The 24,478-nt window shown below is 39.3% G+C and overlaps 1 protein-coding gene across 5 annotated transcripts in view; it reads left to right on the top strand.

Annotated features, from left to right (window-relative positions):
- The window catches only part of BEGAIN (brain enriched guanylate kinase associated), a 165,828-nt gene that overhangs the window by 82,355 nt on the left and 58,995 nt on the right, over positions 1 to 24,478 (top strand). For 2 of the 5 annotated variants that reach the window (XM_074821600.1, XM_074821595.1), the window contains exons 2-4: positions 4,701 to 4,790; positions 18,638 to 18,799; positions 20,411 to 20,467. In XM_074821600.1, coding sequence (XP_074677701.1) covers positions 18,702 to 18,799; positions 20,411 to 20,467 — 155 coding nt within the window. In that variant the 5' untranslated portion in view covers positions 4,701 to 4,790; positions 18,638 to 18,701. The remainder of the gene's footprint in view (positions 1 to 4,700; positions 4,791 to 18,637; positions 18,800 to 20,410; positions 20,468 to 24,478) is intronic. The other 3 variants (XM_074821597.1, XM_074821598.1, XM_074821599.1) reach the window with 3 other exon arrangements.

Raw genomic sequence — 24,478 nt, 5'->3', positions numbered from 1 at the left:
CCACGTGCCTCTTCAGTGAGGATAGGATGTGGAGGTAAAGTCGTGACAGTATGTTCCAAGGTGTCCCTGTGGTTCTTCCAGCTTGCTCTGTCAATGTTTCTTCTGGGGTTATTAGTTTTTATAAAAGCATGCCCTTAAAATACCTTCATGGTGTTAATAAAAGCAAAAATAGCAGTTCTTGTGCTTAACTTTTTCATACTGGGGTAAAATAGGGCTAAATTGGGCAAGTACAGAAATCATAATAGCACAACTCAGTTTAAGGGTGACTTTCAAATCTCCTTCAGGTCTTAAAGAGCAAGGAGTTTAAGCTAAAATCAGATGAGGACACATTCTTTCCTGCTCTACAGAAAATCCTTCTCCCTTTAACAGGCACAAGATTTGGGGTGGCTTTTGCTTAGACACTGCTAAAGTCTATTCACTAAGTCCTCCACTCACAAGTGGAGCAACCATGAAATTCTCCAACTTCTGAAAAACACATTATTTCAGAAAAATCATTCAGATTTGCATTGGTATTTGTAAAATAACCATGTATATCCTACGTGAAATATGAGAAATAAAACCAAATTTTAAAACACTTCCCCCCCACCCCTCCCTTCTTCTCGGGCTTAACTTTACTCCAAATTTTTCTACCTCCTCCCCCTCAGCAGCGCAGAGGGACAGTAATAGTAGTTGTAGTCAGTTCATCACCCGTTGTTTCTGCCACTCCTTCCTCCTCAGGGGGAGGACTCCTCACACTCTTCCCCAGCTCCAGCGTTGGGTCCCGCCCATGGGAGACAGTCCTCCACAAACTTCTCCAACGTGAGTCCTTCCCACGGGCTGCAGTTCTCCATGCACTGCCCCAGCGTGGGTCCCTTCCCTGGGGTGCAGCCCTTCAGGAACAGACTGCTCCAGTGTGGGTTCCTCATGGGGTCACAAGTCCTGGCAGCAAACCTGCTCCAGCGTGGGCTTCCCACGGGGTCACAGCCTCCTTCGGGCACATCCACCTGATCCAGTGTGGGGTCTTCCACGGGCTGCAGGTGGAGATCTGCTCCACCATGAACCTCCACGGGCTGCAGGGCACAGCTGCCTCACCATGGGCTGCACCACGAGCTGCAGGGGAATCTCTGCTCTGGCATCTGGAGCACCTCCTCCCCCTCCTTCACTGACCTTGGTGTCTGCAGAGCTGTGTCTCTCATATCCTCACTCTCTTCTGGCTGCTGTTGCGCAGCAGTTTTTCCCCCTTGTTAAATGTTATCCCAGAGGCGCCACCGCTGTCGCTGATGGGTTTGGCCTTGGCCAGTGGCGGGTCCATGTGGAGCTGGCTGACATTGGCTTTATCGGACATGGGGGAAGCTTCTAGCAGCTTCTCACAGAAGCCACCCCTGTAGCCCCCCAACTGCCAAAACCTTGCCATGGAAACCCAATACACCTACCATAAAAAGAGCAGTGGTTTTGAGGAGTAGTACGTGAACCAGGGATCTTTATACGTATCAGATGCTATAAATTTTACTCACCTATGAAATATGGAGAGGGGAGCATAAGGGGCGTTGTATTTACTTTTCTCATAACAGTATTTCTTAAATAGACAAAGCAGTCTGTATGAGTCTACTCCAGGCACAGTGGATCAGTCACCATCTGCCACTGAAACTGATGAGTTGTTCTTCTCTAGACAGTGAAATAAAGTGTTGATTGTGTTTCACTGAGAAATCCACCTTTTATTTTTTCTCAAATTGACTATAGGTCTGTAAGTATCCTCTGTGATTATTGTCAGAAGAGCCACAGACAATATTTGAAGTAACATGTTCTAGGACAAGACAAGGAAACACAGACTATTACAGCAGTATGCCCAAATTTGAACTTCACTTGACACTGGAGTCAGTCTCAATCACATCAGTGAGGGATAAGGGAAGTTCTGTAGAAAGAAGAGGAAAATGAGTTACTTTATCATGCTCTGGCATAATAAAAAGTAATTTTAAAATTTGATAATCTGAAATACTTAATCATCAGGTTTTTGGGACTGATATTTTTCCTGTAGTAAACTACTATTTCTACACAACGACTATACAATATTGTTTTTAAATAGGCTTATTTACTACTTTCAATGTTTATAACTTTTTTACAAGCGTAGTTTCAGAAAGAGAACAACACAGTAACAGAACTGGGAGCTTTTTCCATTTTGTTTCCTTTAAAATTTACAGTTGCTTTAGACAAAAATGTATGTATGTTTTGCTGATTTCTGATTTGCCAATGAAAAAACAATATCCCATGTAAACTGCAGAAGCTGACAAATTAATTTTTGTGTTTGTATATCAGGCAAATAAATAAATCTTACAGTTACTAATTATTTTTCAACCTTGCACATGAGAATATGATTAGACTGACTACAACTGACACTGATTATCTGAGATAGGATGTTATTAAACCCCTTTGGGGAGCCTTTGAAAGACTCACCACACTTAGAGCAGAGAGCTTCTCTCTGCATTAGCTCATTTATGGAGCAATTACATGGGACTTACTACCAAAAAGATGTCAGGAAAAACATTGAGCAAAAAGCTAAAGTGGAGTTCACACCCCTCCCCTCTCTGTCAAAACATTTCACAACCTCATAGCCTTAAAATGTTTTGTCAAGATTATCTATAGCAAAGCTATTTGCTATATATCACTAAAAGGTACGACATAGGTTAGATTAAGACTACATGGAAGAGAGCTGGTAATGGATCTGAAAACAGTAGAGATTTCTCTCAGCTCAGATGGCTTCTTTGCTCCAAGATCCACAAATTAATTAATTCTGTGGGCTTGAAAAGACCAATGTTTTCATTTCATCTATCTCAGAGTTTGCAAGTTTTATTATTTCATTAGAAAACTACTATGGAGAGTTTCTCAGTGAAGTGCGGAGAAATATGCAAAATGTGCTGCTTTAAAAAATCTGCACTGGTTCTGGAAAAACCTGTGGCTGAACTCACTGATTTATTTCAAAATTAAGATTACAAAGACCTGATTTTTAGGAGCAGTTTACAATTTTGTATCTACAAATATGCAGATAGAAAATGGAGAGCTAGGTAGAGACCATTTTCAAGTCTGTATTCCTACAACGGACTGTTCTCCTGACACCCACAGCTGAGAATGAAAATGCATAGTAAAGTACTGCAGAACTGGTATGTATTAAATAGCTACGCACCTATTGATTATGCGATTTTCAGTTTGAGAACATCAGAAAAGCTCTGAGAGATACATAATCCAAATACTGACAGCTCACTGAAGAACCGACAATACCGAGGTATTACAGATTGCAGAGATTTATTCTCACCTCCACTTTGAGTTTAAAGATAATATTGCTGTAAATTCATGTGATGACAACACCTAAACCTTGATCCATCTCATTTTTTCTGTCCTCTCTGGGTGTCTTCACATACTTAATCCAAGCCTGGTACAGAAGAAGTTAAAAGATACTTAAATGTTCCTTCCTTATTCAATGAAGAACTCAGATGTACAACTAGAGTAACGTGCTGGAATTCACTTAGTGCTTTTCCTCAGAGTGCCTTAAAGAGCAGTATCTTGCTGCCAGTAGTTTCTGACATGAAGCTGATCCCAGGGTGGCCTTACAGCAGTGGCAAGAGACTCAGCAGAGTTCTCCTGTCTCATAAACACAGATTCTCTGCTGCTCTCTGGAGCACAGTTACTGCTCCTAGAATGTGTCCAAGGTCCAGAAGGTCCCTACTTTGCAGTACCCACTGTTAATCGATGACAAATCCTGGAAGGTAGGATTTTCTGCATATGTAGTGATCACTGACCACAGGGAAAGCTTATGCAAAAATTCTGCTTCATAAATATGAATATGCTTGAGTGAGGAAAAAATGATCCTTTACTGAGTTTATCCTTCAAGGCATGTTATGTTGCATTTCTGATATTGCAGAGGAACACAGCAGTACTGTATGAGGAATTCTGCGTGGCCAAATGCTGTAGTCCTTACTCAGATTTTACTCAGGAAAAACCACTTTTGACTGGAGTGAGAATTTGCTTGACTAAGGACTGAACAGAGTGTTTTGAATCTTACCAGCATTGCTTGATGCTAATGTTGGACAACAGCTCTCATTGCTAATTTGCCTGCCTCATTGGCCTTCTTCTGGGCTCTGAATCGGCTTTTGCTGTGTGTTATTCATAGCTTATATTGCTAGTTCAGATTGCTCTTCTTTGTGTTTTTCATTTCCAGCAAATATTTTGCAGCTATTGTTCTGCTGCTGGTAGATGTGCATGGAACCTGGTATGTGGAACCTGAACCTCAGCCCAGATTTAATTAACACTGTTAAACATGGTCTCACTATGGTGCTCAGAAGGAATTTTGCAGACCTCTTTCAGTGAAGCATAAATTTGTTCAATCTGATGTTTTTACAATGCAAAAATATAAGGACTTGATTCACAAATCTTAAGACCAAATGCTTCTCCAGTAAAATAGATGGAGTAGTACCCATTTACAGCCACCATAAGGTCAATTATAAATGCTTATTCTGACCTACAATAGTCATACAAGAAAATCACTAAATGTCTGTGCTGTAACATCACCTTTTTTTGTAGTTTTAATACTGCTTTAAAGTAAGATATACTGAATAATTAGTACCAAATTATGCCATAGCCTACTAATATGCAGCAAATCTAGCTAGGTTATCACCCGTATGTCTTATGAGCCATACCTAGCCATGGTTTATCCTCTATTCATGCTGCAGGGTACGAAATTCCTGGGTGCCAACCTGCCTATGGCAACCTAGAATTCTCCAGGGCAGGCTCGCAAAATCTTCACCTACTCTCTGGGACAGGTAACTAATAAGTGATGTTTTGTGAAGTTATGCTTTCTTTCTAACTTTCTGATGTCCGTAAAAATGTATCATTTCTTCACGTCAGTCTGTAGTCTCTCATCGTTCAACTGCATTATGTTTTCTGAACCAGGGAAATAACAGCAGACCTGTTTATTATAGTACTCTAGATGCTTGCCTCAGCCAAGCCTGTAATAATGGTTATTAACGTGTATAAAAACTGAAAGTTTTTTAAGAAGCTGCAAAATCCACAGCTGCCTACTACCAGTTAATATTTTTTTCTGATGGATTAGTTCTTATAATACAGTTGCATTGCGTTTCATTGTTGATGCCACAGCTATCTGGGCACTTCACCCACCTTTCATAATTGCTGGTATGTATATATTCTCTCCTTTATCAGGTTTACATTAATCATCGGTCTCCCAAAGTAAGGATTTTTTCAATGCTATAGGTACAGAGATGTTGAAAGGATGGAGGAGTTATGACTGATTCTAGTTTACATTCCTAAGCAGCACATAGTATAAGTTTATGTAATGACTCATTTTTCCATATTTTGCTTAGATTTTCTTCTACTTTTCTCCTGAATTCTCTCTTTGTTCTTTATTGCTTGACTTTATTTCAAGTGGCAGGTATGTAGAAGAAATGTCATTCACTGATACTATTGTTTTCAATTACATGAAATATTGAAATATATTTCAAAGTAAGAAATTAATTAGATAAAAAATAAAGACAGGCTAAGCTTTAGATTGTCTTCTTGCAATCGATTTTCTTTGAATGTCTGTGAATTTTCATCTTAAGAGTGCTGCTAGTGCAGGAAAGACATAAGTGAGATTCTTTTGGTATTTTTTTGGGTGTTCTACACTCAGTGGAGTGAAAAAAACAACAGGCTTGGAAGAGTGGTTTAAATTCCTGCTTTTCAGTCCCCTGGGGCTCTGCACATGCACTCCACTCTTACCTGGGTTTAGATGAGCTTGATGCAAAAATATATTTGCTCTGCTGCTTGTCCTTGTTAAAACCAGGAGATGACCAGTGAAGCAAATCAGGGCATATAAAACTGTTCTTTAGAATGTTTGACCCTGATTCCAATTTGATTGAATATTTGAAAGTCTTAAAATCAGAACAAATTCACACAGCCAGTGTAATCACTGAGTTTGATCTTATGTGCTCTTTTAAAATGGATGCCCGTGAGGAAGTTCAGAGTCTTGGGATGACATTTAGTAGCCTTTCTGTAGGGGTCTCTATAAAAAACATCTCTTTTCCTACCATCACTGTCCACTTGTGGTTCTTACTTTCAAAAGACAATAAGCTTACTCTTATGGAGGACAATACCACAGTTTATCTCCAAGTATACCAAAGCTTAAAATCCACAAATCCAGGATTTTAGCTCAGGCCATTTAGCCATTTCATAAAAAAATAAACAGCCATTGAAAGATAATTTTCATTTTCCTCCCTGTTTTTTAAAAGGCTCCCAAGGATCTAAACTTTTAGAGAGATTTTAGTATTTCCTGAAAGCTTGCTTGTTTCTTTCCTGTTCATTAACTGAAATCTTAATCACAGTGTTTCAACATATCTAGACTTTGAAAATTTATTTGGAAACTTGCTTTCCAATTATATTGAAAACATGAGCTTTCTGAAGGAACTAAAAAAAAAACCACATTTGTTTGAGAAAATGAAAGGTAGTGAGTATGACAACTGTCAGCACTTATGAAATGAGTATAGATTCTATTTTATCCAGCCTGATGCACCTTAACCTTTGAAAAACTAATGAGAAAGCAACAAAAATTTCAGCAAGACAGTCAAAAAAACCAAGTCTCAATTCACCCAGAATGCTAAAGTAGTTCAGCTATAAGACAAAAAAATAAAAGCGGCCTGTGTTTAGGTAATACACATCTCAGGCACAAGAGGAATTTTTGGGAGGGCCTGTAGTAATGATGCTGCTTCCTCATTCTGTGTGGTTCTTTGAGGTGCTATGTCTGCAGGGTAGGTGGAAGCAGAGGGCTCCTGGGTCCCCTCTGAAGAAACACATTGTGTATTGCTTTTCACATGAATAGTGCAAGCATCTTTTCAGATGAATGCCAACTGCCTGATTTGGTCCCTCCAGACTTGTGGAGAGCTCTTTCATTTAGTGGCTCACTCCAAAAACTACAGAAGAGCTAATGTCAAGGTGCTGGACTGCTAACAGGAGTTTGGAGGAATGCAGTCCTGTTCCCTCTCCTTCCCCATACACACACAAAAAAGGTGACAAAACAGAGTCTTTCACTGAAAAGCCGGTTCAGCTGAGGGAGCGGGATAAAATAGACTTGACTGAACTAATAAATCATGACATTAGGTTGGGAGGAAGGTTGTATGAAATGACGGCACAACATGCTGAACAGTGGGGAACTTGCTAGAGGTGAACTCATTTATACTCTTGCAGAGTAGAAGACTTCTCAGTTAACAAGTCCTAAAATAGTGTGCTGCAGTATATAAAATAAGGTAGGGCTCAAAATGATTAGCCAAAGGTGACAGATGGCAATTCCTTTGTCTTTTTTTCCTTTTTTTCTTTTGCTGTAATATCAATTTGATCAAAGACTTGAGGATCATTTGTTATTGTAGGAAAACTAAAAATATCTTGAAATATTCAGGCAAAATAAGTTCATTCAGATAACAGCCAGTAGCTCTCATTGTTCCTGTTCAACACCTTATACATCAGTCTGTGTGTAGTAATAGTTTCCCTCAGAATCTGAATTACCTGTGCACAGCTGAGAATTTTGGTGTGTCCAAGCTAAGGAGTATTATTTAATCAATTTATTAAATCAAATTAATAATTAATTTAATTGTTTGCTTGTGTAACAAAGCAGTGATCTATTCTACTTCCAGAAAGCCTTCCAAAAAGTCCCTAGAGTTCACCTCTGTGTCGTGGTGCTTTGGTAATGTCACACAGCTCTGTGTGATGGGGGAACTAAATGCTAAAGTACAGAGACTGCAGTAGAACTGACTGCACCAATGGCTGCTGAAAGTGTCTGAGGGGTCAGTGCTGTGTCTCACTCTAAACAACAACAGCATCATCTCATATACTCTTTAGTAATAATATCTGGCAAGTATTAGCATTTTTTTAAAGACAAGCACCTATGGATCCAAGTTAGAGATACAAAAGGAACTTCTGTCTTGTAGGACTTCTGTTACAAAAGAAGATCAAAATGTAACTGTGACCAGATATAATTAAAAAGAAAATTCAGTAATTTATGCAAAGAAAGTAATATACAATGCTTATAAAAGAAAAAAGCAGTACCATCTGCAGTTCCTCCTCGCCCCAGTCCCAGTCCCAGTAGTAATTCTGTCTGACTGGTCCTGGAGCCAAAAAAATATATTTAAGTTTTTCAACTGCTTAGCATAAACTTCCTGATGGGAAGCGCTAAGCCAGCCCACCAAAAAGAGTCCCTTGAGCCAGGCAAAGATGAATTTCAAATCAGAGGAAAGAGAAAAAGATTGGGAAAGAAAGGAAATGGCTAAGGTGAGAAGAGAGATAATAACCTCTGTCCTTCAACCTATGTCTGGATGCTTTATACCAAATGAAACAGGAACAAAATTCTTTCCCCACTACTAAAGCACATTTCTGTAGTACTCCCTTACCACACCTCCAACCCCAGTCCTTTAATAGAAGGAGTAAGATAAATTTCAGCTCGCTTCTGGGCACTGGGCTTCACCCGTTCTCATGATATGTCTTATTACAAATAAACAGCACAAATCAGGAGGAACCACATTCCTGTTCCAGCACAGCTTGATCCAGATGAATCAGGAAAGTAAACAGACAAAAGCAAAAGTGAGAAAGGTTTAATAACACAATTAAAATATAACTTTAGAAGCTTGTGAGCTGATGTGGCAGGCTGCTTTCAGTAATTTCCAGGGGGAGTGCTTATCCGTGACTACAAACCAAAGCAATCTAGAAGCTGGCCACTCAAAGCTGTAAGGAGAGCTGCTGCAACCAAAGGCAGCTTGCTCAATCGCCTGGAGAGCTCTCTTTGTCTTCCAAATCATAAATTGAAGTCTACCTCTAATTTTGCTACCTCAATTTCTCAATCCCTCACTGTTTTTTTTTCTCCTTTCTCATCACTGCTTAGTAGTCTGCATTCCCTAGTGAGACGCAGTGCAGACTGCTAGGACTCTGCCAGACATTAAAAATCAGGCAACGTCTGTTCAACAACTTCAAATCACTTTCTGTATGAGGCAGTCCCCCAAATAGCCTTTGTTACAGCAAGAAGTATTTGTTACAGTCAGCCTTTTCTGCTGCTTTCTTATCCTTTTGTGCCCTGCCACTTTACATTGTAACTCAACATTTCTTCTAGCCAAATGTTTTATGCAAACATACTGGCCCCTGGAAAGCCAGAAAACAGCAGCTTTTACAGAGGTGAACCTTATTCCAGAGTTATGTCAAGAGCAGAGTCTGGACAGCAAGCAATGTGAAGATCCTTTCATCCCTAGGAATGGTCAGGGTCGTTATGTCTCTGCTCTCTTGGACAAATGCTGGCTGAAGTTCACCATGGCAGAATTTAACTCCCTTCTCACCCAGTTTCACCAGCTGACTCATTTCAGATGTGGTCCAGAGCACTAGGCAACATTTGGAAAATGCAGATAATTTGGAGTAAGGCATGAACATGAGCAGAGTCCTGCATTACCATGAGAAAATAAACATACTCTTCTTACCTCTAGAGGATGAGTCAGAAAACATGTACTCCTCCTTGAATTCAATGCTTTTTTCTTCTCTTGAAACCTTATTTTCCACGTGTTCATCCCTTCATTTTCTAGCAATGCAGAGAAACAAATTGAACAGGGACAGTCTTTATTCAGACTTCTGTAGGATCACTTACTGAACCTAACGGTTAAGAGTCTACTTGCTGGAGCTGAAATCAGTTGGTCCCCACAGACTTTAGGAAGAGCCTAACAGAGACACTAGGAGGCAGCTGGGAAGAAAACAGAGATCATAACAGCTTCTGCTGCTTCCACTGTTTCACTCTGCTTTAGTCACCTTTGAATTTGGGCATAAGGCTCCTTCTTTTCCGCTGTGCACTGCATTCACTTCTTGCATGCAGCCAGCCTGACTACATTCAGGTATTTAACCTCAAAAGTGTCTCATAAGCAAAAGTGGTCATCTCGTTAATAGGAAACAGAAACATATTTTGAAGACTCCAGATCCAAATCAAGTTAGCAGAAGTATTAAATCAGTCCTCAGAGAGCTACCTCAGCTCTCCCTTTCATGCAGCCCTGCACCAAGCACACTACTTGGCTAGCCAGCACAGCTGCTCATGGTGGACGGTGCAAGTCCACATCCTTCCCTCTCCTTGATCTGCTCTGCACCCTTGATTTCTTAATGCTCTGTACAATAATGTGCTTCCTAGATGCCGGTCTGGATTCTCACTGTTCATTTTCATTTGCCCTTTGCTGTTTTCAGCACACTGGGGAAATCACAATTGCCTGCTGAAGAAACTTCATTCAAAATAATCAAAACACATTTAGTGTCTATTTCTGAAAGCTGTAATTTTATTCATGGTATTTCTGTTCAATCCATTCAGAGCCTTAGGTTATGGATAGTACCTTTAAATAAAGGACAAGTTGTATGTCTTTATTAGGAGCATATTTCAAAAATCTTACCACGGTCCGCTGACAATAATGGCATTCACTTAAGACAACTCAGTGCTGACAGCTGGTCCTCTAAGGGTCTTTTTGCATGTCAACATATAACTGAATTTTCATATCTTAATTGCCTCATATTATGGTTAACATTGAATGCTCTTGTTGGATAGATGTGTCTGTGGGCTTTGCATACTTGTTATAGAAGTCACCCATTCTGCAATGAAAGACTGTCCAGTCAATATAACCAAAACATAACTCAGTTTTATTTTTAAGAGAGATATCTCTTTTCAACCTCTTACAAATAAGCCCATCACAGTTTAGACGCATTTACCATATAGTATCTCTTGCCTGGTCTGAATTTTTCATTGTGCAAATTACACAAGAGTCAGGTACTCACATCCTAAATGAAGAAAAGCTACCTTTGAAAATCTAGCGATACTTCAGTTTTAAGGTGACTGTATCAGCTCTCCAGGTGCTGTAAATAGGTGCTCATGCTAAGGTATGTCCCACAGCACTTCGGACTTCAACTGGTAAACATCTTTTTTTTCCCCCATCTCCCTTCCAGATGACTCTCTTTAACGTCTCTGATAAACCATCCCTCTTCTCTGGTTTAAATTCTGCCAGAAGGCCTGGAACCTAAGGAAAGGGCTGTTACTTGTTTTATGTGCCCATCAGTCATCTGGAAACTATCTGAGCTCCACATTTGGATCACCAAATCACACATTTTTTCTAAAACATATGTACAGGCCTTCATTCTCACAATCTAAACCCAGCTTCAGGTTGTTTATTTTGAAAATGAGTACTGGAAAGAAAATTCAAACAGTTTAATAGTTGCAAAAAAACCCCCCACAACTCCAGAAGAAATCTATCTATATATGTGTGTGTATATGTGTGTATATATATCTATAGGAAGGAAAAATCTGCATGCAATTTGACAGGCAAACTGTTCATACTCTGAAGTTTCAAATATTTAACAAACTTCTTTGAAAGTAATGGAGAAATTTGGTGGATGTGCTGTAGTGAAAAAAACCACCTGACAGACCTTGATGAAAATGTGCAAAAAAATAGGTAAACTGAAGAAAGTGTATGTGAGCTTGAATTTATGGGAAAATGCCTGTTGTAGATCTTGGCTACACATTTGCGAAGGCATTTGTCTGGGTACAAATGAAGCTGCTGAATAAAGAGCACAAGAGCATTGGGATTTGTGGACTAGGCTCTGGGTCTGAGCTGCAGCAACGTAATCTACTTCCCCAGTAAAACTAATTTCAATCTGTAGTTGGATTCTCAGAATCTGGGTCTACACTTTGTAATTTGATCCCATCCCCCTTCTAATCACATGGAGCAAGCACAAGGTTAGCCACAAAAACTATAGACAAGGAAGATAGCTATAACGTTACCCATTTGAAACAGTGACCCTGAGCATGTAACACATAATCAAAACTTGATTAATATAGAAATCCAATTACTGCTTCATTAAAGATCTTTCATTAATCTAGAAAACACTTGTAAAATGCTTGGACTTAATTTCCCAACAACTACAAATCTGAAAAACATTGTCAAGAGGTCATGTTCAATGACACAACTATCATCTCAAAGCTATTCCTGCTAAGGCAAGGTTTGGGTGCCTTTCTTGCAGCATGTCCACCCTGGGCAGCATGCACCCTGAGCAGCAGCCTCACACTGTTGGGAAAGCACTTCCAGAAAAACAAGTGCACAAACCTGGCCCTAGGGTCTCTGGCTGCTCACCTCTTCACTGGTCCTGGCTGCCATCAGTGGTGTAAGTCAACACAGCATGGCTGGGCTCACAGGTGGTCCCTTGGCCCTTCCCAGACACCCTCTCCTGCTCTTTAGACTCCTTCATGGCAAGCGTCTGTGTAGGGCTGACTGGTTTTGACTTTTCCCTAGATAAAAACCCACAGGGTGTAAGAAGAAAAGATGTTTTTTGAAATTCTGTTCCAGAACATATTTTTTCAATTTCCCTCAGCGCTCCCAAATTCCTGATCCTATGAAGCCTTTTTTTAGAATGTGATACATCGCAGACACGAAACAGATCTGATAAACACTTTAAAAGGATTTAGTGGTTCTTTTTTGCAGGCCTCCACACAATCTAAGCAAACAAGAAAGAGCATACTATTACCTCATCTCATACACACAGCACTGAGTCAGGAAGAGGGGGAGTTATCTGATAAGATGTGGTTGTCTACGTCTGAGCTACTTGACTAGATTCCTGTTGTAATTAACGGAAATGGGTACTTCCAGATTTGCGTCACCTCATCTAAAAGTAGGCTTCTAAAATAGGTCAGATTAATTTCATCCTGATAGTGCCTGCTTGTTATGACCAACTAAGAATGGGAGCCAGAGCTGACCAGCAGTATTGACATTTGCTTCTGGTCCAGTCAGTCTTGCCTTAACTCACTTGCCCAGTATAACGCCAGGCACATTTCACAAAGCCAGGTACAAGACTCAGAGCCCCAAACCCCGGTCCAGGTTAGTTCCTACTTACATGTTCCTTCTCCCAAGGCAGGATGTTTACACACAAAACACAATTACTTTGACTTAGGATTTCACAGCTGCATTAAAACTTCTGTTTCACTACCCAGAAATTAGAACTTTCAATATGGTTTTTTTCAGTACATTTGACATGGGCATGTATCTTGCCCTCGTTTTGCATTCCTTTCACTCTTAATTTTCCTCCTAACACCATTAATAATATTTTGTTTTACTCACTCCTAGAGCTCTGTGAAGGAATGTAATCAGTCCATTTAGGGAGAATTTCAATAGTTCAAAAAATGGGTTTGCTCTGGTTTTGAACAACATTCCAGAATCATCTACAAAGCAAATCCTTGGGGTGGCAGGCAGACGTGAAAGTGCTGTCAAAACAGTTTGACCAGCAAGGTGGAGATGTGGGGTTTCCAGGATGCTCCACCGATGGGGCAGCCCCATAGACATCAACTCTCAGGGGGTAACAACTCAGGAAGCACCCTCTTTGTGGGCTGTCTGAGGGTAAGAAATTCTAGAAATCCTCCAGCCTCCAAACAGCTGAACAGCCCCAACTTTGCATGCCAGCACTCCACTGTCATCAGGCCATCTGCCAGGCAGATGAGCTGGCAGAAGATCAGACAGGTACAATGAAAACCTGCTTGTTTTCCAGCATACCTTCCTCAAAATAGGCTGTTGCCACACGGCATCTCAGCTTTGCTTGAAATGCTCCGGTGGAAATATGTTCACCAGGAGCTTCTCCAGACAGCGCTACAGATGAATCCTGACCAATGGCTGCAGGCTGAGATAGACACATGTTGTCCATCTCCATTGTGCTCATCGACCTGCGCACCCTTCCCTGGGGCTGAAGATGTGCAGAGTGGAACCAATGCTCAGCTTAACATACAAGCTGGCGGGAACATGTAGGGAAAAAATGTTCATTTTGACCACTCACCACACTTTGTATACAGAGGTTTATTGTATAGGGAGAGATGACACCAGGAATGCAAACATCTCTTTGCTTCAACTCTTGTACAAGCTGGGATGGCAAAATTTTAACACCAGGAAAGTACCAGGAGTATTCGGTGGTACTTGAACTTGCCTGCACAGCCTTCTCATCTTTCTCCTGTAAAATAGACCTCTTTTCACTAAATGTAGACCCTGAGTAGTGCTAACTCCCACCTGGTAGTATCTCCCCTGAATGGCCTCTGAATTGTTGCTGAAGATCAACTCCAGCAACGGGATTCAACAGTGAGGCTTGGTGTCTCTGTAGGAACACTGCCTGAGGGAAGAGGGCTTTAAATTCCCCAGCAAGGAGCAATTCCAGAATTCAAACCTGACAATTACTAGCAGCATTACAATGTTTGTGGGCACAAATTTGTGTGCCAATATATGTTTCCATATCTATTTTATATTTTCAATTAGTATAAACAGAGCCAATTGGTGAATATAATACTTCAGAGAGTCTGAAGACTTGTTTTTAACAACCTTTAAAGTAGCTTCCCTTGAGAGGATTTCTTTCACCAGTCTAAATATTTAATATTGTACTTACTGTCCTTGTTTTTAGAGAAATACTTTAATGAAGCAAAATGGGGAATGACTTTCAAACCACTGGTTGTCACAGGAGCAGGACTTTGGAGATCATTAGAAGAAATAGAGAACCACTTACGCAAAAGGTCCTACTCCACAGGATTTTGAAACGCGTCCTGTAAATCCTCCCAGCTGTCAGAGGTTCAGGAAATCCATGAAGTATGGGATTGGTGTTTTCTAAAACATAATACTACCAGATTTCACAAGACTATTTTTTATTTGCAAATAAGTCCTCTCCTTTCTCTTGGCTCTATTTTTTCCATTGAGTTATTTTCCTTAGTTTTTAACTAAACAATTAATATATATATATATAAATGTATTTGCTGGATATATATATATTCTTCATTGTATACATAATAAAGAATTATGAGAGCCAACTAGCTATAGAAGATAAATCATGAAATAAAATACACTGATTCACCAACGTTAAAAAAATTGTGCAGTGAGCTTTTGTAATGAAGTGGTGTGTGACAAGCAGAAACAAAATGCAGCTAGTTTGTGGAGTTGGTTGTTTTGGAGAAAAGGGAAAATGCTAAATGCTTGACTTCATGTCTCCATATTTTGGCTTTTTTTTTTTCTCCCTCTTTTCAACCTGTCTATATTACTACTACCAAATTTACAGGGTTACAACAAAATTAAAGCACTCCTTATAGAAAGCCCAGATTTCTAGAACAAGAAAGCATGCAACACAGCATCAGGAAAGAGAGTTCAGACATGGCATTATGTGATAGCACTGGAAGCTAGCAGTAAGGGGAAGGTTTTCAGAGGAATAATATCTGTTTCATAAGAAATGCAAAAAATTAAAAAGCTGATGAAATACCTAGATTTGTATAAAACAGAAATTGAGCCTCTGATCCTGCTATTAGAGATAGTAAATTTGACACATTTTATGTTGTTGTTCTTTCTACTGTGTCTCTCACTTGCCTTGCCTTTGCTTCTTAGGTGTTTGTTCATATATAACTGCAAGCAAGAGAAAACAAGTTTAAGGCTTTACCTTAAACCAGTAATGTATCTAGATATGGCTCAGTCATGCAGAAATTGAAACCGTCTTGGAAATCCTGGGAAATCTGCTCTCAGTGGTACAGCTATTAGTACCCATTCAGTGGTTTCAGTCCCATGTTTGGGAAACTTTCCCTATTTTTGCCAATTATAAGCATAAGTTTCATTGTGTCACTGCTTAAAATTAGCTATGTCTTCAGAACATGCTTGGCTCAATAAAGATATTAAAGCAGATAGTTAAATGCTTTCCCAGTTGGGGTCTTTTCTTTCTTTCTTTTTTTTTTTTTTCCCCATTCAAGTGGCTATAAATTTCCTTCCATTCAGCATATTCTTGTCAGAACATGATTTCCTTGTTTCTAAAATTTTTACCTTTCTGTCTAATAACTTGCATTTTAATGATGATTCACTGTTATATACCTACTACTACATTTCAGATAATCCCATCATAAACCAGATGTTATTGTTCCTGTCTAAAAATAATAAGTTCTCTTAAAAACAGCCAGCTCTTTTGTGTGTATCCAATGAATCAAAGTGCACACTAAGCATGAATTCTGCTAGGTTCGAGAGGGTTTCAGGATGCCAACCCATCTTTACATCTTGGGTAGAAATGAGTAGAGCTTTTTCAGAATTATGGTTTTCTGAATGAGCATAACTTTCATCTTTGAAATTGCCTAAGTTATGCCTTAACCACTGGGGGTTTTTTATTATTTTGTACAAGGTTACAGCTATGCTTTACTACCCAAAGCATTATGTGGAAGAGTATATGTATATAGACTGATCCTGTAAAGCTCATTAAAATAGCCTTGATTTTAATCAAATGAATAATCCTATTCTGAAAGCAAAGAATGCAAGAATACAAATATTTCAAAGTGAACTTCAAAGAGAAAAAAAAGGTTGAGCTTGAAGTTAAGTTTATCCTTCAAAATTTTGCTGAACTGGGGCCTTAGCACAAGCTTCAGGCTGACAAAACCTGCCAAACCATCCAGACCTGGATCCCAAAGCATAATTTGGCATCTCAGACCAGCACTGCCTTCCACCTGAGGATCAAGATTTATCCATAACTCACATTTTGAACCCCAAATTTCCCCACATAATCGGGTCTAGTCACACAGGTATATGCAGAAGCAACTTCATTTGAGGAGTCAGGTGCTTTCCTCCTACCTAATCTTCACAAAACTGAGACCCAAAGTGAGAAGGTACCTCCATGAGGAAGCAGAAGACAAAGTTATTGGAGGCCATTAACTTTCCTCTTTTTCCTCTTTTGTTAAGCAGTCTCCAGCTATTACTGACTTAAACATCCCTGGCATTTCCATTATATTTGTATCCCTACAGCCCCTCTTCCTCCCAGAGGTCAAACTCTGCCTGTGGCCAAAACTCCCCAGTGCAGCAGGATGTTGTAACCTCCCCTGATCTGGCTTAACTTGCCTTAACTGGACTTGCCCAGCATAGAGCAGCAGGCTGGGCATTTTTATCCAAAACCATAGCTGGAGGACCTACCGTCTACTTTTTGTACAAATCCTAGTGGTTAGATTTTTAGAGCAGCAGAAGACTTGAGATCAAATCTCTTTTCACTCTAAACAGTTTTGACACTTTAACTCCCACTTCAGAGAAGAAAATCCAAGTTGCCAGGCTACAGGAAGGAAAACTGACCACTCCTCTTTCCAGATGAGTGGATGAGTAGCAACAGGCCAGAAGCAGAGCAAGTGAAAGGTGGCATGATGTGGTAACATCATGAATGAGGACATGCAGAAATGAGCAGCATGGGTTCAGATTCTCATTTCCCTAGACAGTTTGGGGGGTTTATGCACCAAGTGAAATATAAAAACTAAATGATTGCATTAACTGGAACTGCATTAAATGTCTGAATTAGAATATATTATTTTAAGAGAATAACTATAAGTGGTAATCTAAGTATAACTGTAACCACGCAATATGTGTAATTGAAATAGAGCGCTGTGTTGGCAAAACATTAGGCTGTTTCCTAGCTTGAAGCTGCATGGATCAAATAAGCAGCAATTGTAAAGCTTTTGCATTAACTTACCGAAGCTCCTATCGTAGCTTGTAGAGGAGAAGACAGTCACACTGAAGGCGACTCAGATAAGTGCTTCTTGAAGAATGGCATGTGTTCCCAACTCTCTTGTCTGATTAAAGACCCAAAACATTATTCTAATGAAGCTGATGGCAGTACTCACTTGACATCAAAGGGCATCAAGATTTGCCATTCTTTTATGAAGAATTATTTTTATCATATGATCAAAACCAAGCAAGGCAATTCACAATGCATCACATAGTAACACTTTTGTCTCTAGGTTATGTCAGACTCCAGTTCTGTAGTGCCTCAGAGGTCCCGCCTGAAACCAAGAGATCAGCTCAGTACTGAGGTTACAGTATCTGAACCAATTTACAGTCACCTCTAGAGATACCAGCTCTGACTGGAACCTCATCCTGCTGTGTAACTGGCAAACATTCTAGAAGGCTGAGGAGCTTACAAACTAAATAGGCAAGGATAAAAGATCTCCATTGTGCAAATAAGAATTGAGGCAAGTGCAGACTGGCTTACCTGAAGTCACAGTTGAACCTCGGTAAAGCAAGGAAAGGATCCCCAGGTTCATCACTGCAAATACAGATAGACTATTTTTAAATTACTATAATATTAATTGACTACCATTCTCTAGATGAAATGCTGAATGATAATAGCAGCTCTGTGGCCAGGGATTGAGGTGGAAATTGAATCAAATAAGACAAAATTTTCTTTCTTCATAAAATATATTATAACTTGGATTATTGGCAAGGAAATATTTTTGCACGTTTTATTTAGAGTTGCTGCTCTATAGATATCTGCTACTTCAGTCATAGAACATGAAGATAACTGAAAATGACAAGTCCTGTGTGAAACCAAACTCTAGACCGTATTTTGTATTTTAATGAGGATTCTTTCACAAAATATTCGATTATAGCTAATGAGATATTAGCAACAAATGCGCTAGAAAGGACAGATGGGAAGATAGTCAACTGTCTAAATCAGAAGATTTTCAAAGTGCAGTAAACAAATTATTAAGCACACTTTTCTGGCTTAATGCCAACATATACTCTAGGGAATTGGTCAAACAGTGGATCATGAAAAGCTTTTTGGGAGCAGTTAAATTCTACAGCTGTGGTCTTTGTTTTTCTAGTACTTTGCAAGAACAGAAGGGGGAATTACGAAAGCGTCTATCGTACACTACCCATAAGCTGGAAATGCTTGAAACGGAATTTGATTCTACACGTCAGTATCTTGAAATAGAATTGAGACGTGCTCAGGAGGAACTTGAAAAAGTAACTGAAAAACTGAGAAGGTTAGTAACTAACTTTTGAAATAAACAGAGTTATTAGGAATTTACAAGTGGCTGTGTTAAAGACATATGTAAGTAAAAATATAAGCATATGGCCTCAAACATATGTAAGTTATTATTTCTTGATTACACACTGTTTTTACATTAAATATATATATTGCACTTATCTGAATATATATTACATACCGCATGAAGTTATTTACATGTGATCTCTAAGATATCTCTGTATTGAAAGTAAATACACAAATACAAATATACCTATATGGGTGTATATATGACATTGTTTATGTGTAAACGTATAAGTGGGTTAGTGCCACATTGTGTTACACATACAAAGGTTATAAACACACTACGTATATATACTTATACTACTTGTACTGTATATACAGATAAATGTTTTTTAATGGGTTTGGCTGCATAGTTTCTGTTGTTACTCTCCATTGCACTGGTACAAGAGAAAAGAATTTTGCCCTCCATCCCTCAAAGCCGAGACTATGTTCAATTCAAATAATATTATGACATTTCACATTATGCTATAGCAAATCATTCACTTTTTAGTCTCAGGTAGAATGGAATGATACTGAAAAACTATTATTTAAAATTGTTGAAGCTGTGGTACAGTGCTATTGCAAATCAGGGGCCCAGTTAATGTTAATGGAAAATTATAATAAGCATGCATTCCTGACATTCATGGCACTAATTAAAATTGTCTGTAATCTAACTTTAAATTTATCAGTGATTCTTAGTATCCATTTTTTCATTTGTTTGCAAAACTTCTGAACCTACAATTATCCATTTATGCAGAAATGTATTTGCATTTCTTGTGAGGACTTTCCTAAACTGATGTAGATAATTGAACTCTTTGATTTAGTTCATTGGATGAGTCAAAACGAAATTCAGAACAAATCATTCCAGGGCTATACCCAAAGAAATATTTTTCATTCCTTGCAGAAGGCAAAAAACAAACCAAAACAAAGCCAGAAACCACCAACAAACTGAGTCAACCAAATAATTTTATGCAAATTTTAAACAGAATGAGAGTGTAAGACCTCAAATTAGGAAACATCCTAATGTAGTCTTAGAATTTAAACGCTTGCTTAAGTGGGGAAGCTTCTTAAAACAAGGTTAAAATAAGCAGGTGTCATCATGATCTTGAAATCTACACACATCTATCAAGAGCAGTCTGGAGGTTCTCCATAATGTTTTCTTGCCAACAATATTTTTCGTATCACTTCACTTAGAGCAGAGCTATTGAAAATAACTTCACTCTTGATGTGGTTTTGCTCCACTACATTACAGGACAGGGGACACTGGTACTCTTTTCTCTTGAAGTATTATTTCAGACACAGCTGCCATAAATCAGCAGAGGGGCTGACCATCCCACTTCCGTTAAAACAAAGGGGCTTCCTAGTCAGAAGGAAGCCTTTTATCAACTTCATTGGATACTGATGAGTTAAGCACCCTTCAAAACTCAGACCAGGCAGCCTTTCTTTGCTCATGGCAACGTCTAGTGCTCATACCCAAATATCAGATTAGTAGAACTGACTTTCCAATATTCTAATGGAACATTGCACTGTATTATGAAGAAAACTTATATTACAAATTATGTTTCAGGCAGGTGATTACTCCCCTGAAGACATATCATATTGGAAGCCCAAAATATTTTACGAGGTGAGCTTTAAAAATGTTTCTATTGAGAATAGCAAGAAATACCGCAAGTTGAACAACTAGATTTCTTAACCTGGAGAAGGATAATGTCTGAAACAAAACTGTCATCCAAAAGTGTGTCAGCAACATGTCACAGAGGAAAATCGGTGTGAGAAAAACAAGAAACTAGAATTAGTTTCAATAATGTGTCTCTTGCTTTATTCACTGTACAGGAAGAGAATTTCAAACCCCCCTAATAAATAAGCCCTGTGTAACAAGATCCCACTTGAGTACTAGAGAACATTTCTGTTATTAAACTTTCATTACTGTAAAGTGCAGAATTTTTCTGAGAGGTTGAATGTCCATCTTTTTCTAGTCCTTTCGGAAAGCTTTTATTGTCTTAATTTAACTAAAATCACCTGTGTTGCCGCTAGGCCTCCCCTCTCTCACCCAAGCAAGGCGGTCACCTATGTGGCTCGATGGTGAAGTTTTCAACCTCTCTACAAACATTTAGAGGTGGCCTTTTTCTTTTTTCGCAGTGGGAGCAAAAGCAGGGCAGTGCTGAGTAAGTTTGAAAATATTAACTGTACATAGGTTCAGCTTTGAAAAGTGACTGAGAAGAGATTGGGGATTTCGTATAACTCACAGTGGTCCCCATTTGTTGTGATCAGAATGGCTTTTTTAAGTTAAAATTTAAAAAATTTTCAAATACCAGTCTTGGAACAAAAACTGGGCTCCAGAGTTCATGTTGAGTTTCCTCCTTGAGACCCTACTCTGAGTAACAGCTTGGCAAGGTCCCCATCCTAGCTTTTACTGGAGAGTAGAGTTATTTTAAGACATGAGAAATAAACCCATACAAGCATATATTTAGCACTGAGATAAGCCCCCACACATAATTGTTTCACGGAAAGCAAGACATTTCATGGACTGAATGGGTGTTCGGAACAGAAATCTAGTAGCTGTGTCAGCTTTGGAATAAATGGGGGAAAAACTCTTGTTTTCATAAGGAGGTTGGAGTAACTTGTGATAACAGGGAGAGAAAAGGTTTTTTGAACAAGGAGTTACTATTTTAACAGTAACTCTTCAAAGCTAAGCTGCACTCTGGGTGAAATTCTCTTCTTTAGAGAAAGTCAGCCCAAGCCTGTGTTTTACTTTAGATATATTTCATGGCCTTAAGAGGGCTGGAGACTGAATGGAAGCAGAGAAACAGAGGCTTTTGTAGACTTCCTCTTTAGTGGTGATCTGCAGTCTTAGAGAGGAGTATGTTAGAGCACAGACACCTAATGTTCAATATGGTCAGAATATTTTTCATTACGCCCTAATTTGGTCAAGAATCTAAACATGCATTTAATGCATGCACATGTATGCACCTGGAGGCACATGGGTATCACTTAATAACACAAACAACAAAAAAAGCCATCAAAAAATGATGTTATTGATTCATATGAGTTTATTCCTATAGCAGATTCACAGGGTAGTGAAGCTGACCTACTCTTCATTTTATTTACAAATAAGCCAGATTTACAATGTTAAAATATTTCATACTTCGCAATGTTCAGGCTATCTGGATGTGTTTTTTCTGCAAGCAGGGTTGTTACCATTTGCTCATCTGATCATTTTCAAATCTGAATAATTTTCCCTACTCCCCCTTTATTTTAGTGTTGCCCAAATATTGATTTGATTACTCTGTTCTTCTTGTATCCCTTTAACAATTTCTTCCATATATTTCTGGGTCCATTTCTCCTTGCCACCCACATTTGCTGACACTTCTTTTGGCACAGTGGATTTTCAATTTGGGTTTTATGCATATATGTGCATGTGTGTGTGCTTGTGTATGTGTGCACGTGTTTGTGCTTATTTTGACTACCTTTGCATACTCTTCTCAATAGAAACAATTTTGAAGCCCAGCTTCATACTTACTGTGGATTTTTTGTTTAGATTGGATTTGATTTTACTGAGAGGTGGTCAATTATTTTAGTGCAAAATGAATGTGTTAGAGAATCAAGGTTTGTGGGCTGCTTTCCCCTAAACATATAACAGAGGAAAATTTGATGGACAAAGACAAAAAGAAGTTACAAGCAGAGAAGCTGTTTGTGATAAGCTCTTTCAAAAATCCTCTACCATCTATGGCATGGAAGTGTTGCTATCCAATAGCAACTATATTAATGGTAACCAGCCTTACAGCCATCCATATCAAGGAAAAAAGTGTCAACAGAAGCTGAGGAACAAACCCAGTGATGCATTGACACCAGCATAAGCCAGATATCCAAAAGTAGCAATTACTGCTGGTTTTATTTGCGATCTCAAAGTTATGGAAAGGGAACCTTTAAGGTCTCCCTTGAGCTCTCCACATAGGTCTACACTGCAGAACAGACTGGGTTACAGAGATGTCTGAGCTAGAAAAGCTCCAAACTAATAATTTTTCCCCCTTTTCTTTCAGGAATTTATGCAGATGCTTTTGAGCCCATGCAAACTTTTAGGAGGTTGCAGTTGCTAAAAGTTTACATCAGTTTTACACAACCTCTACTTAAACCATGAGTTGTCTGGGTGCAAAGCAAGTTTAACCTGTTCTATTTTGCTTCACTAGAGAAAAACTGTAGACCATGACAGAGAAGGTACTGGGGCACTTCTGGTCCCAGACAGCAGGCCCTACCTTATTTTTCTAAATCCTTGTTCCCCACACCACAACACACAGCCTTACAAGCAAAACATAACTATGTTTGTGTTGAGTAGTTGTTTGCAGGCAAAGATAGTTTAAACCTCTTTGCTTCCACTGGTTTACTAAAATCATCTCTGCCTTCTCCTGTACCATGAAAAGCTGGATACAGGGTACCCTGAGATTTCTCTCTGTTGTGTTGACAGCTAAATAGCGGTGAAAATCCCAAGTATACCTAGAGCTGTACAAATAAATGTCTATACAGAGGCTTAGTGGCAAATGCTGTGTCTAACAGGAGCGTGGACAATGCAGAGATCCATAAACTTCAGTCAATCCTTTAAGTCACCTGGACATTTACACAATGGCACTGTGAGAACTGGTGAGTAATGATCAAGCTGTAGGTTAGTACAAGTCTCACAGATTTTCAGCCCATTTGGGTCACCACTTTAGCAAACACTCTTTGCCACAGATCCTCCTTACAGGGAGGAAATCTCTGCTCAGCAGCTCTGTAAAATGTACACGATGCTGAAACTTTCCCCAGGCTCACAATGCATGTTTGAAACAGCAACCCTAAATCTGGGCTGACCCTTAGTGCCCTGGGGAGTTTCACCTGTGGGAATGTTATTATTTATGCCCACAGAGCAGATGCCCTCAGCGCAGACCTCCCCTCCCAAGTCCGTGCAGCAGATGTTATGGTATTACTGGGAGACCCAGATGGAGATCTGCATGCCTCACGAGGAGCACCGTGAGCTGCTGGCCTGACCCTGAACAGAGAATTTTGATCATTTAACTGGAAAGAAAATCTCCATGGCAACAGAAGGAGGGAGAGACCAGAAACATCTCTGCTTCACTGCCAGGAAGGGGTGGGCTGGACCCCTTGATTTGTAGCCATGGCATGGTTCAAATGCAGATCTTTCTTCCAGTTTCAACAGCCACTCCTAACCATATGATAAGCCAAAGAGACTTCCTTAATCCTAGTCCATTCCTGATCATCATGGAAACTACACCCATATCCAGGCTTCTCAGAGGAAGTGACTTTCTGCTGAATTACGTCTGAGTTCACTCTTATGGTGAACGCACTTGCACATTACCTAAAGTCAACTCACCACTAAATAACATTGACCTATTGACCTGAGATTCTCAGTACAAACATATAGATGTTTTCAGACAGATTTTTCACAGCTGAGCTTCTAACATTTGTTTTACATTTGTTATACATCCTGCTGAGATGATATGTACAAACAAGAACAAGGAGTTATCCTCCTTACTTTCTGTGAAGAGAAAGGCACAGCTACTACTAAAGTAGCGACGTTTTTCCCACAGGCCACGCAGTTTGTTCATTAAATATCAATGTTACCATCTGAACAACCTAAAGATGT

Source organism: Strix aluco, chromosome 4 (assembly GCF_031877795.1).
Source record: "Strix aluco isolate bStrAlu1 chromosome 4, bStrAlu1.hap1, whole genome shotgun sequence".
NCBI classification, from domain to species: Eukaryota; Metazoa; Chordata; class Aves; order Strigiformes; family Strigidae; genus Strix; species Strix aluco.
This window is presented reverse-complemented; position numbering and strand designations above follow the sequence as displayed.